The sequence below is a fragment of the Macaca fascicularis genome, chromosome X, assembly GCF_037993035.2.
Source record: "Macaca fascicularis isolate 582-1 chromosome X, T2T-MFA8v1.1".
In the NCBI taxonomy this organism is placed as follows: Eukaryota; Metazoa; Chordata; class Mammalia; order Primates; family Cercopithecidae; genus Macaca; species Macaca fascicularis.
Window position 1 is genome coordinate 55,575,981 of NC_088395.1, and position 14,691 is coordinate 55,590,671.

The following is a 14,691-nucleotide window of genomic DNA, read 5'->3' on the forward strand; positions in this document are numbered from 1 at the left end:
ATTCCTTCTGAAACTATTCCAATCAATAGAAAAGGAGGGAATCCTCCCTAACTCATGTTTGAGACCAGCATCATCCTGATACCAAAGCCTGGCAGGGACACAACAAAAAAAGAGAATTTTAGACCAATATCCCTGATGAACATCGATGCAAAAAAATCCTCAATAAAATACTGTCAAACTGAATCCAGCAGCACATCAAGAAGCTTATCCATCATGATCAAGTTGGCTTCATCCCTGGGATGCAAGCCTGGTTCAACATACACAAATCAATAAATGTAATCCATCACATAAACAGAACCAAAGACAAAAACCACATAATAATCTCAACAGATGCAGAAAAGGCCTTTGACAAAATTCAACAGCCCTTCATGCTAAAAACTCTCAATAAACTAGGTATTGATGGAACATATCTCAAAATAATAAGAGCTATTTATGACAAACCCACAGCCAATATCATACTGAATGGGCAATTGGAAACATTCTCTTTGAAAACTGGCACAAGACAGGGATGCCCTCTCTCACCAGTCCTACTCAACATAGTTTTGGAAGTTCTGGCCAGGGCAATCAGGCAAGAGAAAGAAATAAAGAGCATTCAATAAAGGAAAAGAGGAAGTCAAATTGTCCCTGTTTGCAGATGACATGATTGTATATTTAGAAAACCCCATCGTCTCAGCCCAAAATCTCCTTAAGCTGATAAGCAATTTCAGCAAAGTCTCAGGAAACAATATCAATGTGCAAAAATCAGAAGAATTTCTATACACCAACAACAGACAGAGAGCCAAATCATGAATGAACTCCCATTCACAATTGCTACAAGGAGAATAAAATACCTAGGAATCCAACTGATAAGGGATGTGAAGAACCTCTTCAAGGAGAAATATAAACCACTGCTCAACGAAATAAAAGAGGACACAAACAAATGGAAGAAGGTTCCATGCTCATGGATAGGAAGAATCAATATCGTGAAAATGGCCATACTGCCTAAGGTAATTTATAGATTCAATGCCATCCCCATCAAGCTACCAATGACTTTCTTCACAGAATTGGAAAGCACTACTTTGAAGTTCATATGGAACCAAAAAAGACACCACATTGCCAAGACAATCCTAAGCAAAAAGAACAAAGCTGGAGGCATCATGCTACCTGACTTTATGTTATAAGGCTACAGTAACCAAAACAGCATGGTACTGGTACCAAAACAGAGATATAGACCAATGGAATAGAACAAAGCCCTCAGAAATAATACCACACATCTACAGCCATCTGATCTTTGACAAACCTGACAAAAACAAGAAATGCGGAAAGGATTCCCTATTTAATAAATGGTGCTGGGAAAATTGGCTAGCCATAAGTAGAAAGCTGAAACTGGATCCTTTCCTTACTCCTTATACGAAAATTAATTCAAGATGGATTAGAGACTTAAATGTTAGACCTAATACCATAAAAACCCTAGAAGAAAACCTAGGTAATACTATTCAGGACATAGGCATGGGCAAGGACTTCATGTCTAAAACACCAAAAGCAATGGCTACAAAAGCCAAAATTGACAAATGGGATCTAATTAAACTAAAAAGCTTCTGCACAGCAAAACGAACTACCATCAGAGTGAATAGGCAACCTACAGAATGGGAGAAACTTTTTGCAATCTACCCATCTGACAAAGGGCTATTATCAAGAATCTACAAAGAATTTAAACAAATTTTCAAGAAAACAAACAACCCCATCAAAAAGTGGGCAAAGGATATGAACAGACACTTCTCAAAAGAAGACATTTACGCAGCCAACAGACACATGAAAAAATGCTCGTCATCATTGGTTATCAGAGAAATGCAAATCAAAACCACAATGAGATACCATCTCACACCAGTTAGAATGGCGATCATATAATAGTCAGGAAACAATAGATGCTGGAGAGGATGTAGGGAAATAAGAACGCTTTTACACTGTTGGTGGAAGTGTAAATTAGTCCAATCATTGTGGAAGACAGTGTGGCAATTCCTCAAGGATGTAGAACTAGAAATGCCATTTGACCCAGTTATCCCATTACTGGGTATATACCCAAAGGATTATAAAACATGATACTATAAAGACACACGCACATGTATGGTTATTGCAGCACTATTCACAATAGCAAAGACCTGGAACCAACCCAAATATCCATCAATGATAGACTGGGTTAAGAAAATGTGACACATATACACCATGAAATACTATGCAGCCATAAAAAAGGATGCATTCATGTCCTTTGCAGGGACATGGATGAAGCTGGAAACCATTCTGAGCAAACAGTCACAAGGACATTCTGCGTCATTCTGAGCAAACAGTCACAAGGACAGAAAATCAAACACTGCATGTTCTCCCTCATAGGTGGGAATTGAACAGTGAGAACACTTGGACGCAGGGCAGGGAACATCATACCTTGGGGCCTGTCATGGGGTGGAGGGTAGGGGGAGGGATAGCATTAGGAGAAATACCCAATGTAAATGATGAGTTAATGGGTGCAGCAAACCAACATGGCACATTTATACCTATGTAATAAAGGTGCACGTTGTGCACATGTACTGTAGAATAATATAATAATAATAATAAAAGAAAATTAAATAAATTGAAGAGATTATGGTAAATCCATTGCAAGGAATATCATCCAGCCACTAGAATGAAAGAATTAGAAGTGTAAATTGAGGAGATTTCATTATGAATTAGGAAAAAGGTTTGCCTGGAAATTCAATATGGAATGTTTTGATTTTTATAAGTGAAACAAAGTAGAAAGCCATGTGTTCTATCTAAACATATACATGCCAACACATCCAGTAACCCTACTCTTTGATGTTGATCCTAGAGAAATGCATGCACATGTTCACAGGGAACATGCACACAAATATTAATAAGAGTATTATATTGTTTTGGAAAAATGGGAACTTCATAGGCGTGGATCATTAGGGACAGGATAAATTGAAAATGATGAAATGTACAAAATTAAAATAAATGAACTAGAGTTCCATGTATTTACATGGGTAAACATAAAAAATATAAACTTGAGCTGGAAAATCAACATGTCGAACAATGTATACAGCATGATGATGTGCTTTAAATAAAGGAAGAGATTCTATGTTGTATACAGACACACAAGTAGGTAGAAAATATATACAAGTTTCCATGGGCATAATAATTGCTGACTTTATCATAGAGGAGCACAGTGGGGAAGGAGAGAGCAGAGTGGGTCATGGAAGACGTCAAAGGAGTGTTTTACCATATCCAATATATAAAAGATAGACAGTAAGTAGGGCCTAATATTTAAATTTTATGCAGCTAACTATTGGTGTTTATAATATTAATCTCTCTTCTTGCCCTATGTTTGAGATTAATTCGCAGTAAAAAAAAAATTCATGCTAAACACAAGCAAATAAACGGCAAAAGTAATCCCCCCATTTTTGTTTCATAGGGTAGGATTGTACATGCTATAGACTTCCATACAAGACCCAAATTCCTGGAAACAGTAAAATAAGTTCATACCTGCACTAAAGAACAATTTAGAGCAATTATCAGTGGACCAGAAACTGCGAGAATTCTCAGAATGTGGGACAGCAGATAGAGCCAGACTACTGGTTTGAGTAAGCCATGACCCAGAACGAATGCAAAGATTATCCCAAATGGAGGGCTGGCTCAAGAGTGCTCTATGTCCTGGAGAGGTGCTTTCTTTGCTGAACCAAATTGATTTATTGCTAACTTACCCAACAGGAGGACTCAGTAGGCTCTAATTATAAAGAAAATTTCAGCAAGACACGCATAAAGTATTCATGTGTTTCTTAAGAGTTCAGTTAAGAACACCTATAAAATCTTTTCCATCATGTATTCCTTCAGCATGCATTGATTAGATGCCACACTCACACACCGCTTGGAAAACCTTGAGAGGCAGAGTCTGTGCTTACCATGTAATAAATGCTTTTCATTTTTTATCATATTTAATTCTCACAACCCTATGAGGGCAGTACTTTAGCCCCACTTTACAGATGGAAAAACAGGCTTAGAGAGAAGTGACTTGCTTAAACTAATACCTTGAATGACATAAGAAAGACAGAGTGCTAGTTTTAGGGCTTTCCTCAATGGAGTAAAAATGGACTCACGACCTTTTTGGGCACATCAAGACAAGTTTCAGGGAGAAACAGGTCTGTGAGCAGCCAGGTGGAATTTAGCTAGTTGGAGAAGACTGAGAAGGCAGGTCAGGCAGAGCAAACAGTGAGCAAAAGCAAGCAGTGGACAAAGTTCAGAGTATGTTCTGAAAGAAGCAAAATAAATCAGGTGTCCACGAAGACGGGAGCCTAGAAACCTTGGAGCCAACCTGCACCCCGTCACCCCCTCCCCATTCCCCACTTCATCCATTCTGTCTACAAAGCCCTTCAATGGTCACCTTTAAAATGTCTTTCTGCCTCTCCATCCCCATGGCAACAGCCTCAAGGCATACTTTAGTTCCCAGTGCTTCTTATTCCAATTGCTTCCTATGTGGTCTGCCAGGAAATAGTTTGCTCTTCTGAAAGCCTGCACAAATGCAATTCCTCTAATCCTGTCACTGCCCTGCTTTCATACATACATACATACATACATGTAAGTGTGGTAGATATATGCACTGTATATAAAAATGTGGTAGATATATGCACGATATATGTATGTATGTATGTATGTATGTATGTATGTATGTATGTGTGTATATATGTATAAAAGCAGAGCAGTATATATATCGTGCATATATCTACCACATTTTAAAGGCTCTGCACCTCTTTCACCCTGCTTGTTTCTGCAGTCCCATCTCCTCACATCATCCAGCACATCTGCCATAACAATATTATCCGGGTCCTACACGGGACCACGAATTCATTAGTATACACATAAATGCCTTCTGAAAACAGGGCGAGTGAATGAACGCGATGTGTAAGCCAAGACAGGAAAGGAAGGCTGGAGACAGCTGACTCCTTCCAAGAATACACCCTCCCGCCACCCCTGGCCTCCCAACCTGCAACACACACACCGCCTGTCGTCAGTGGGAATGGAGCTGACGCACTCCTTCCCCAGACTGCCAAGCCAATCTTGGAATGTTTGTACTAGGCTGATAATACAGAAACTTTAAGCTATTTTTTTTTTCTCTTCTGCAAACTCCAGCCCCCACCAATCTCTAGCTGTCATTCCTGCCCTTGTCCCACCCCTGTCGCTGCCTGCCCCTTTTCCTATCTGCTAGCGGAAGTCCCTGTGGAGGACCAGCCTACTTCCTCTTTGGTGCTAGGAGTGTGCGTGGCAGGAGAGGCGGGGCCGGTTTTGCTGAGCTTTCTCGCGGGCTTGCAGCTGCGGCAAGTGCTGGCGGCGGTTGCTTGCGCAAGTCAGCTGGCGTGGGAACTAGCTTTGTAGCTGAGAACGGCTTTATTGATACAAAGACTATTGACGTTGGTAGCTCCAGCGGCAGCAGCTTCTTACGGTATAAAGCAGTTGCTTCCTGAAGAGGCTACAAGCATCCTTCCCTAGGACTGCTGTAAGCTTTGAGCCCCTAGCAGGAGACATGCCTCGGGGACGAAAGAGTCGGCGCCGCCGTAATGCGAGAGCCGCAGAAGAGAACCGCAACAATCGCAAAATCCAGGCCTCGGAGGCCTCCGAGACCCCCATGGCCGCCTCCGTGGTAGCGAGCACACCCGAAGACGACCTGAGCGGCCCCGAGGAAGACCCGAGCACTCCAGAGGAGGCCTCTACCACCCCTGAAGAAGCCTCGAGCACTGCCCAAGCACAAAAGCCTTCGGTGCCCCGGAGCAATTTTCAGGGCACCAAGAAAAGTCTCCTGATGTCCATATTAGCGCTCATCTTCATCATGGGCAACAGCGCCAAGGAAGCTCTGGTCTGGAAAGTGCTGGGGAAGTTAGGAATGCAGCCTGGACGCCAGCACAGCATCTTTGGAGATCCGAAGAAGATCGTCACAGAAGAGTTTGTGCGCAGAGGTTACCTGATTTATAAGCCGGTGCCCCGTAGCAGTCCGGTGGAGTACGAGTTCTTCTGGGGTCCCCGAGCACACGTGGAATCGAGCAAACTGAAAGTCATGCATTTTGTGGCAAGGGTTCGTAACCGATGCTCTAAAGACTGGCCTTGTAATTATGACTGGGATTCAGACGATGATGCAGAGGTTGAGGCTATCCTCAATTCAGGTGCTAGGGGTTATTCCGCCCCCTAAGTAGATCTGAGGCAGACCCTTGGGGGGTGGAAAAGAAAGTCACAGGTACCCCAAGGAGTAGATGGCCAGGGTCCTAAGTTGAAAATGATGTGGATTGGGGGCGGGGGACACTGTATTTGATACTTGTGATCAGTGATCGTTGTTTAACTGCAAAATAGAGTGTTTGCTTTTGATAATGGAAAATTGTATTCGTTTTAAAATTCTGTTTGTTGAGAATAACAATATGTTTAAAAATATAATTGAACAGATTTTTTTTTCTTTGTTTCCTGTCATTGACATTTAGTATAACAGTTTTGCTACCGTTCTAAAATGAAGTCGTTCCATCATATTCTATAATCTTGTACAGCACTTATAGGAATGAGCTGTTCTTTTGAAGTTGAAATACCCAGTAAAAGGTTGAAGAAGGATGGAGGATTTCTTCATATATGACGTTTCTGAAACGCTTTGTGTTTGCTGTTGTGTGAGATTGACATTTACTATGATTTTCCTTGGTTACTGCAGAACATAGAGAAAAATAAAAGCATAATGACTAGTACATCTTGCGCATTTTCTGACCACCTGTTATGTGAGGCACCAGTGTAGATTCTAGGAATACTCCCTAGTACACATCCTCCATGTCCAAAGAATGTTCTAGATTATGTGGGAGAGAAAAATAGGTAAACTGGCGGTGCAGTAAATGCTGGGATAGAGTGCCATGAAAATGTAGAAAACGACTGAAGTGCCATGAAAATGTAGAAAACATTATGTGACCTGTCTTGGGGAGGGGGCCAGGGAAGGGAGCATTACAGGATGTGTGAAAATTCAAGAGACACTTAAATAAGTTTGGGGGGACTGAAATATATGATCAGAATATATGATGAAAATATAATGTATCAGATATTTGATTGGATACTCCACCCAGCATAGGGGAGGGAGCACTGGCAAAAAGAAGGGGACATCACAGGGTGCCTGCCACGGAAGTAGAAAATACACATAAACCATCTTGAGAAGAGGAGGGCAGAGGGAAGGGGTGGGTGCAGGGGAAAAGGTTGTCATGGGGTACTTCGGAAATAAAAAAAGATGGGGCCGTCACAAAATCTTGGTGAGGGGACAATCTGAGGTTTGGAAATAATAGAGAAGAAGGAGAGGGAGTAAAAATGGAGACACTGAAGGCAGCGTGGACATTTGGAAATAAATTCTTCACTGAACTATTAAGGTTATTTGAAGGGGAAAGTAGAGAAAAAGGAATGAGGCAAGCGAAGAAGTGCGCAGGACAGACCCTCAAAGGGTGGGTGACTTTAAACTAATGACAATGAAAATGATTAATAATAATAACAACCCTGAAATAATTTGAGAAAACGCTATAGAAAAGCAGAGCTTCTGAGATACTGGATGAGCCAGAGAAAAGGCTCCACCTGTGGCATCTCCAAAAGGTAACCTTGCACTTCTCTCAGGAACTATGGTTTGTTAGGGTGCACACATTGTTTAAAAGTGTGTGTGTCCAAGGGGGCAAGGGGACATTAGTATTTTCACTCTCACCTTCGGCCAATGGAGTAAGTCCGGATTGGTACCTGGCATGAAGGTCCATGCTATACTAAGTCATGTGGGATCAGGCCCAAATCCTACCACCTTTTCTCCAAGAGCTAAGCACTGCATGAACTGGGTCCCCTGCTGGAGAGCACCAGTGACAAGTGCCCAACCTAGCCCTGTGGGGCTCATGGTTAGCAGCTATAACACACACAAGAGTGGTCAGGCTACCTTCTTCCTTCTTGACATCCAGGTTTACCCTGCTTCCAGCTGTGTGCAAAGTAACGTCACCAGGTGCAGGGTAGGCTAGCAAATGACCTTCTGGAGAAGGCCCAGGGACCCGCTCTCCTCAGCCTGCAGGCCAAGGAGGCTTCAAACAAAAGTAGTAACTATGACCCCATCAGCAGCTCCACATTCATTCAGCAAGCCCGAAAATGGTGAGCGCCTTCTGGGATTCAGACAGTGTGATAGAAACTGGAGCTGCAGAAAATCAAAAGGCCTGTTCTTTGCCCTGGGAGGAGTCCTATTTATCAATATCACCTCCAGAGGTAAACAAGGTGGGAATCTGAGGTCCGGGTTTCTCGGTGACTTTCCCATCTAGAGCCACAGAAGTGGCAAGAGAGAGATCCTAGACAAGACCCTATGTCCATTCCCTGCAAACCCAGGGTGCTTTCCTCTAGGCCACCCTGCTGCCTGTCTCTGCCTGCTAGTGCACTCTCAAGTCTCTGTCTTCAAAAGAAACACCACGTGAAGACAGGGGAAGGTATGTGAGTAACCCTGGCCGCAGCATCCAATCCTTTTGGGGACCAGGCCAGATTACATTCCTCCCCGCACCCGCCCTTTTACCCAAGGGGGCTTACAGCAGTCAGTGAGCCCCAGGTCAGTCAGCTAGTAAGTGGGAGAGCTGCAGAGTAAAATGATTTGTTGAGCACCTGCCTGTCCCAGAAGCACGCCACATATTATTTCTGCCAGGTCAGTGTGATTACTGCCCATTAAACAGGATGCTCCTCCGGCTAGCTTGGGGGAAGAGGTAATGTCTTCCCCTGCCCTGTGTGAATCCATGCTTTCTCTGGCTCTGGTGGCAAATTATCATCCAATGGTCTAAAATGGTTCTTTGCAAGTACGGGCCAAGAAGCTTAATTCAGTCAGAGAACCAGCAGTATAAGAGGAGAAAGACTGGGAGAATACCTCCAGCTGCCCTGTCAGAGTGATGACTGCTGGAATCCTGAAGGCCTCAGGCAGGAGGCTCTGCAGGGGATTAGGAAACAAGAGATTGGGTGATGGGTGACCTGCCCTAGCGCAAGGAGTACGCGATCAATGGACCAGGCCTATTCTCTTGTGGCCTGGAGGTTCAGTCTCCCTAACACACTACAAGAGTACTGCAAAGAGTTAAACTTCCTTTGGTTAGATAAAGGCTGAAGAAGGGCGGGACTTCCGGTGGCTGTGAAATGAAAGACAGGGGTGAGGGAGAAGCAGGGAAAGGGGCTTCTGGAAGGTGGAGAGGAAAAGAAAACATTCACTGTGCCATTTACAAAAATTCTTTGAGCTTTGCGGGGCATCCAGATGAGACATCCAGGTGCAAGCCTCTTGCTGAGTAAATCTGAAACCCAAACTGGCCCCACCCCAGCGGAGGTTCCACAAAGCAAGTGGGAAAGCTGCAGTTTTAGGTGCAAGGATGCCTCTGAAAAGGGATTGAGTTTCTGGGTCCTAGAACACTCCAGTTGAGTGTTAGGAGCACTCAAGGATAGAGAGCCCCAAGCTGCCCAAAGCCTAGCGAACATGGCAGTTGGCATTTACCGAGTACCTAAATTGTTCCAGGCACTTTGACTGCTGTTTTCATGCATTGTCTCTAACTGCAGTAGTCCTGCAAGGGAGGTGCCACCAGGTCAGGCCGAGTTTACAGAGGAGAAAACCCCAACTCAGATCTCACAAGCAAGTTGCCAGGATCAGCTGGCTGGTCATTGGCAGCCTTGCAGGTGGACCCAGGGCCTGCCAAGTCTGAAGCCCACACTGCTGTGCTACAGGGAAAGATTCCATCTCCAGGAGAGCTGGGGCTCTGCCCAACCTTGGGAAAGTCTTCTGTTTTCACACTCGGACACATCGCAGGGTAGGAGTGACAGGGAACATGCCGGGGTCAGGTGAGGAGGTGTGGAAAAATAAAATTAATCTGCACTTTCAGGACTAGCTGTGGCAGTCTGTCCCTTTATTTTGAAGGGCTGGGGCCCCATTGCCAGGCATCTTGGAGGAATCGTATGTGTGGAGTGAGCATTTCCTTCCAAGACAAGTGGACTTCCCCATCACAACACATTCCCCGGAAACTTAACTACCCAGCACCCTCCGTCAGTCCTGAAAATCCTAGGTCCTGGCTTTCCCACGGTGGACCAAGCAAACAACAATGTTTCTGAGCCTGCAACATTGCTCCGATACTGTTGCCAATGCAGAAGGTACTGGCAGACCTGTTCCCTTGAGCAGAGCAACCGGGATAAGATGCTGGCAGACAGCAAACAGTGGGCATCTGCCCATGAACAAAAGACAGGTTCCAGGGCATCCTCCTCGGGCCCAGTGTTGCGGCCTTGGCCTCAGCAGGCAAGTGCAGAGTAGACAATGGCCATGACCAAAGGGAGATTTGGATTCAGCCTGGGCTCACGTTGGCCCCTGTGAGGTGGGGAGCGGGCAGGATCTCCCCGACTCCTTTCTTTGGCAGAAAGGTAGAATTCTGGCCTTCTGGAGGAAATGATTTTGGAGTTGTGGCGGAGGTGGATAAGGGTGATTCTTAGGAAGATGTACTGAGACCTGTACACAGGTTCCTCCAGGGCTCACGAGCCATGGAACGGTTAAATGTCAAAGAGCAGATGGAATTTCTTTGAACATCCCTGTGAGGGCACTTTGTCAAAGGAGGGCCTGAGCTCAGCCAAGACTACATAGAAGAATAACTGGAGTAATCTGGGGCTCAGAGAAAAGGTTTCTGGAGGAGAAGTGGGCTCTACGCTTACACTGCTCATCATGCAACAGGCTTGCAAAGCTCACAAGGGTGATTTGGAGGGGAAGGCAGAGTCTATACACAGCTAGTGGAAATCAGGCCCAGTTCTTGACTGGTCGACTTCTGCCCCAGTTCCTGTGGCAAGTGACACCAGTGTTGCCAATGTTATCTCCAGATGTGCAACGCACGAGAAGTGGTTGAGATTCCTCCTGTAACTTGGACCACGGAGGCCTGTGTAGTCTCAATAATAATGTAGCCTATATTATTTTTCATGTTGTGATTATCTAATGATTCATCCATTCACTCTTTCAATGACTGCTTATTAAGGTCTACTATGTGCCAGTCATGAGTCTAGTCACCTGGGATTCATAGGTGAACAAATCACAAGCACCCTTGCCCTCATGAATGGTACATATAAAGGCAAGGAAACAGAAAATAAAATGCAAACCTTCTACATTACTAATTATATAGAAGGGTAGAAGGAGACAATCACTTTGGGTGGGGCAGGTGGTGGGTGGTGGTGGTGGTGGTGGTGGTGGTAAGCTAACACACAGCAGGGTAGGGTGCATCTCGGGTCGTTGAGAATGGGAGAGGAGAAAGGGAGTAGAGCATTCACTGCCATATGCAAGGGTAAGCAGGTAGGCTTCATTGGAGGGGCGACATTGGAAGAAAGAAATGAAGAAGGTGAGAGGGGTTGCCTTGTGGATATATAAAGAAAGTACTGTCCGGGCGGAAGGTCCAGCTGGTGCAAAGGCTCTAAGGCCAGGGAGTGACTACCACGCTTGAGAAATGGCAGAGAAGCCAGCGTGGTTGCTGTAGAGTGAGCCAAAAGGACGAGAGCAGGAGAGGAGGTCAGAGAGATTAACAGAATCCCACATTCTGTAGGTTGGGAGTCCGTTTTAAGGACCTTGGCTCTTGCTTCGGGTGAAATGTTGGGGGAAGAAGGAGGGAAGCAGTGAGGGGTGGAACAGAGGAGTCATATGATCTGACACATGTTTGGAAGGGATCACTTTGATTACTTGCTATGCCAAGAATAGAGTCAATTCAGGAGAGGGTAGCGGAAGCATGTAAACCAGGTAGGAAGCTACCACGGCTGACTCCAGGGTTTTTTTTTTTTTTTTTTTTGCCTGAGCAACAAGTGGACTGGGATTGGTATCAACTGATATGGGGAGCACTGCAGTGAGAATAGGCTTTGTAGGTAGGGAGGGGTCCAAGAATTCAGTTTTGTACACATTGAGTTAAGCTGTCTCTCTGACATCCGTGTGAGTCAAGTAGGCAGCTGTATATACAAGTCGGGAATTTGGCTGAAAGATCTATACCTAAATACATATGGATGGCACTTGAAAGCCATGAGACTACACGAGCTCTGCTAGGGAGGGAGAGCACATAGAGGAGGGCATAAAGTCACAAACAGAGCCCTGCAGCATAAAGGGATCAGAGAGAAGAGGAGACACCAGCTGAGGAGATGGGGAAATTGACACCAGTGACCCATGGAGGAAAACCAAGAGTGTCCTGGGAACTATGTGAATAAAAGTGTCTCAAGAGACATCCAGCGGTTCACTCTGCTCAAACTGCTGATGTCAGGCGAAATAAGAAGAGGATTGAGAATTAACCATTGCATTTAGCAATGCAGAGGTTCCTGGTGACCTTAATAAGAGCAGTTTTTTGGGGGGACTGTGTGAAAAAGCCTGCTTGGGACAGCTTTAAGAGAAAATGGGAGGAGAGGAATCAATGAGTATGGACAAGTTTTACAGGTTTTGCAGCAATTGGGAGCAAAGAAATCAGGCAGCATCTGGTGGGGAAAGAGGGAGTCATGAAAAGGTTTACTTCAGGTGGGAGAAATATCATTGTGCTGAAGGCAAGCACCCGGTGGAGAGACATGAAATCGATAGCACAGGGGTGGCAGAGAGCATCCGTGGAGCGGCAGCTTTGAGTAGGCAGGAGGGTGCAGGGACCTTGTATCAAGGGGAGAGCTGGAGCATGCAGGAGGAGTTGCAAAATAGGGAGTTACTGGAATGGGTAGATGTCAGCTAGGCATTCTGGCCGTCCTGAACTCCTCTAGCTGAGGTTAGGCACCTGTCTATTTGTTGATTCTGCATGTCTGTTGAGCATCTACTATGCATGAGGCAAACTTGTGGGCACTTTACTAACATTTAACACTCCAAACAACCCATTAGGTGGGTTGTGTCACAATACCATGCTACATGTGAGAGGTCTGCCGCTCAAGGAGGTCAGATGGACTGGCCAAGTTCACTTAGCAAACAATTGGAAGAGTAAAGCTTTGAGAGACAGCCTGCCTCTCCAGGCAGGCTTATAAAGCTCATATCTGCCAGCAAGTCAGAGTGTGGGATTACTCTTGCATCCCCTTACACTGGTAACAAGCTTGCCCACTGAACCACAGCAGCTTCTGATGACCACATGGAAGCCACAGTCTGTATGTCTGGGCACTTGCCTCAGTTTCCTGTGTGCCAATGCTATTTCAGTGTGCATGAGCTCGATTCTGAGTCTGAGGCTGAGGGGCAGGGCCTCTCTGTGACCTTGTCTCATTTAAAACAGACCTCTCCTCTGAAGGCTGGCTCAGCTCCAAGTGGAACAGACACTCCAGAACTACAGAACTGCCCTTCCACTGGCTTTTTAAACACCCTTACTACCCGAAAGCCTGCTTTCTCACCAAGTTAGAGAAGAAAGGGCCACTGAGCTCACTGAGCCATGTGGACCATTATCATCTAGATTGATGGACACACACACACACACACGCACACACACGCACACACTCCACATGAATGTGCGTGTGATCTCTTCTCATTAGACCTTTCTCTCTCTCTCTCTGTATGAGTGTGTGTGTGTGTATGGGTGTGTGTGTTTGTGTGTGTGTGTGTGTGTGAGAGAGAGAGAGAGAGAGAGAGAGAGAGACACACAGAGAAAGAGAGAGAGAGAGAGAGAGACCTTACTTCATTCTGTCCTCTTCCTGCTTTTGGCCAAACTTGTTAAGGAATGATCCTATCAAATAAGACCCCCAAAGAAATAAGCTTTACGGTGTGTGGAGCCCCTCCTGTAGGGTACGCCTGGGTCCAGATACAGCTTTTGCAGGGTTGGGTCTCAGGGTACAGGGTCCAGGCCCATCCTGGGAAAGGAATAAACATTTTGCTGTTCTGAGCCAGTGAGAATGAGGCCAGAGACCATGAGAAGAAAGGAACAGAGAAGAGAATGGCCACTGGGACCATTCGAGTCTTAAATCGGGAGGGCAAATTATTTTATAAATGAGCTTCTTTAAGGCACACACACCTGTCTTCTACCCACTCCAATAGCCTTGATGACCCAGAAACAGCAATCAAGGACTTTGGGTACCCACCTCCCTCCAGATGGACATTTAGTATCTTTTGACTCTGCTTTCTCTTCATACACTGCTTTAGATAACATGCTTGAATGTGTCTCCCTCTTTTCAGAGATGAACTCCACCAAGATGCTTCAGAGCCCTGCTGCAGTGACTTCCATAAAGGCTGCTGAACTGCTCTGAAGGCATCACTGGCCCACATGATGTGGGGAGGTGAAAAGCCCCACCATGGTTGGGTTATCTGCACTTTGGAAATCCTGGTAAGTAGCCATTGATGTAAACCATGCATGTTGAGGGGAAGTATGCTGGTCCTGGAACCAGAGTGTCTACTTGATCAGTAGCTTGGGGACCTGGTCGAAGTTATCTCCCTTGGGCCACCCTCTGTTTACATCTCCAAATACATGAATAATGACTCCTGCTTTATATACATGCTGCAGAAAATACATCAGCTGAACTTCACAAAGCTCCAAACTGTTGCTTCTTGAGCTCTCTGATGTAAAGGAGAAGCATTTAATTTTTTTGTACATCAGTCATTCATGGATCAATACATTCCTGTAACACAAGGAAAGTGAACAAACGACTAGAAAGAAGAAAAATATAGCAAAGACGTACAAAATACAAGCCCTGATTATTTCAACATCCAAATGACTCTCACTGCATGCTATA

The 14,691-nt window shown here is 45.1% G+C and overlaps 1 protein-coding gene across 1 annotated transcript; it reads left to right on the forward strand.

The window, feature by feature from the left end:
- Positions 1-5,303: 5,303 nt before the first annotated feature.
- On the forward strand, positions 5,304-6,738 carry MAGEH1 (MAGE family member H1). Its single transcript, XM_005595332.5, has one exon. It carries the CDS (start codon positions 5,546-5,548, stop codon positions 6,203-6,205), a length of 660 nt encoding a protein of 219 aa, XP_005595389.2. The 5' UTR covers positions 5,304-5,545; the 3' UTR covers positions 6,206-6,738.
- The last annotated feature ends 7,953 nt before the right edge of the window (positions 6,739-14,691 follow it).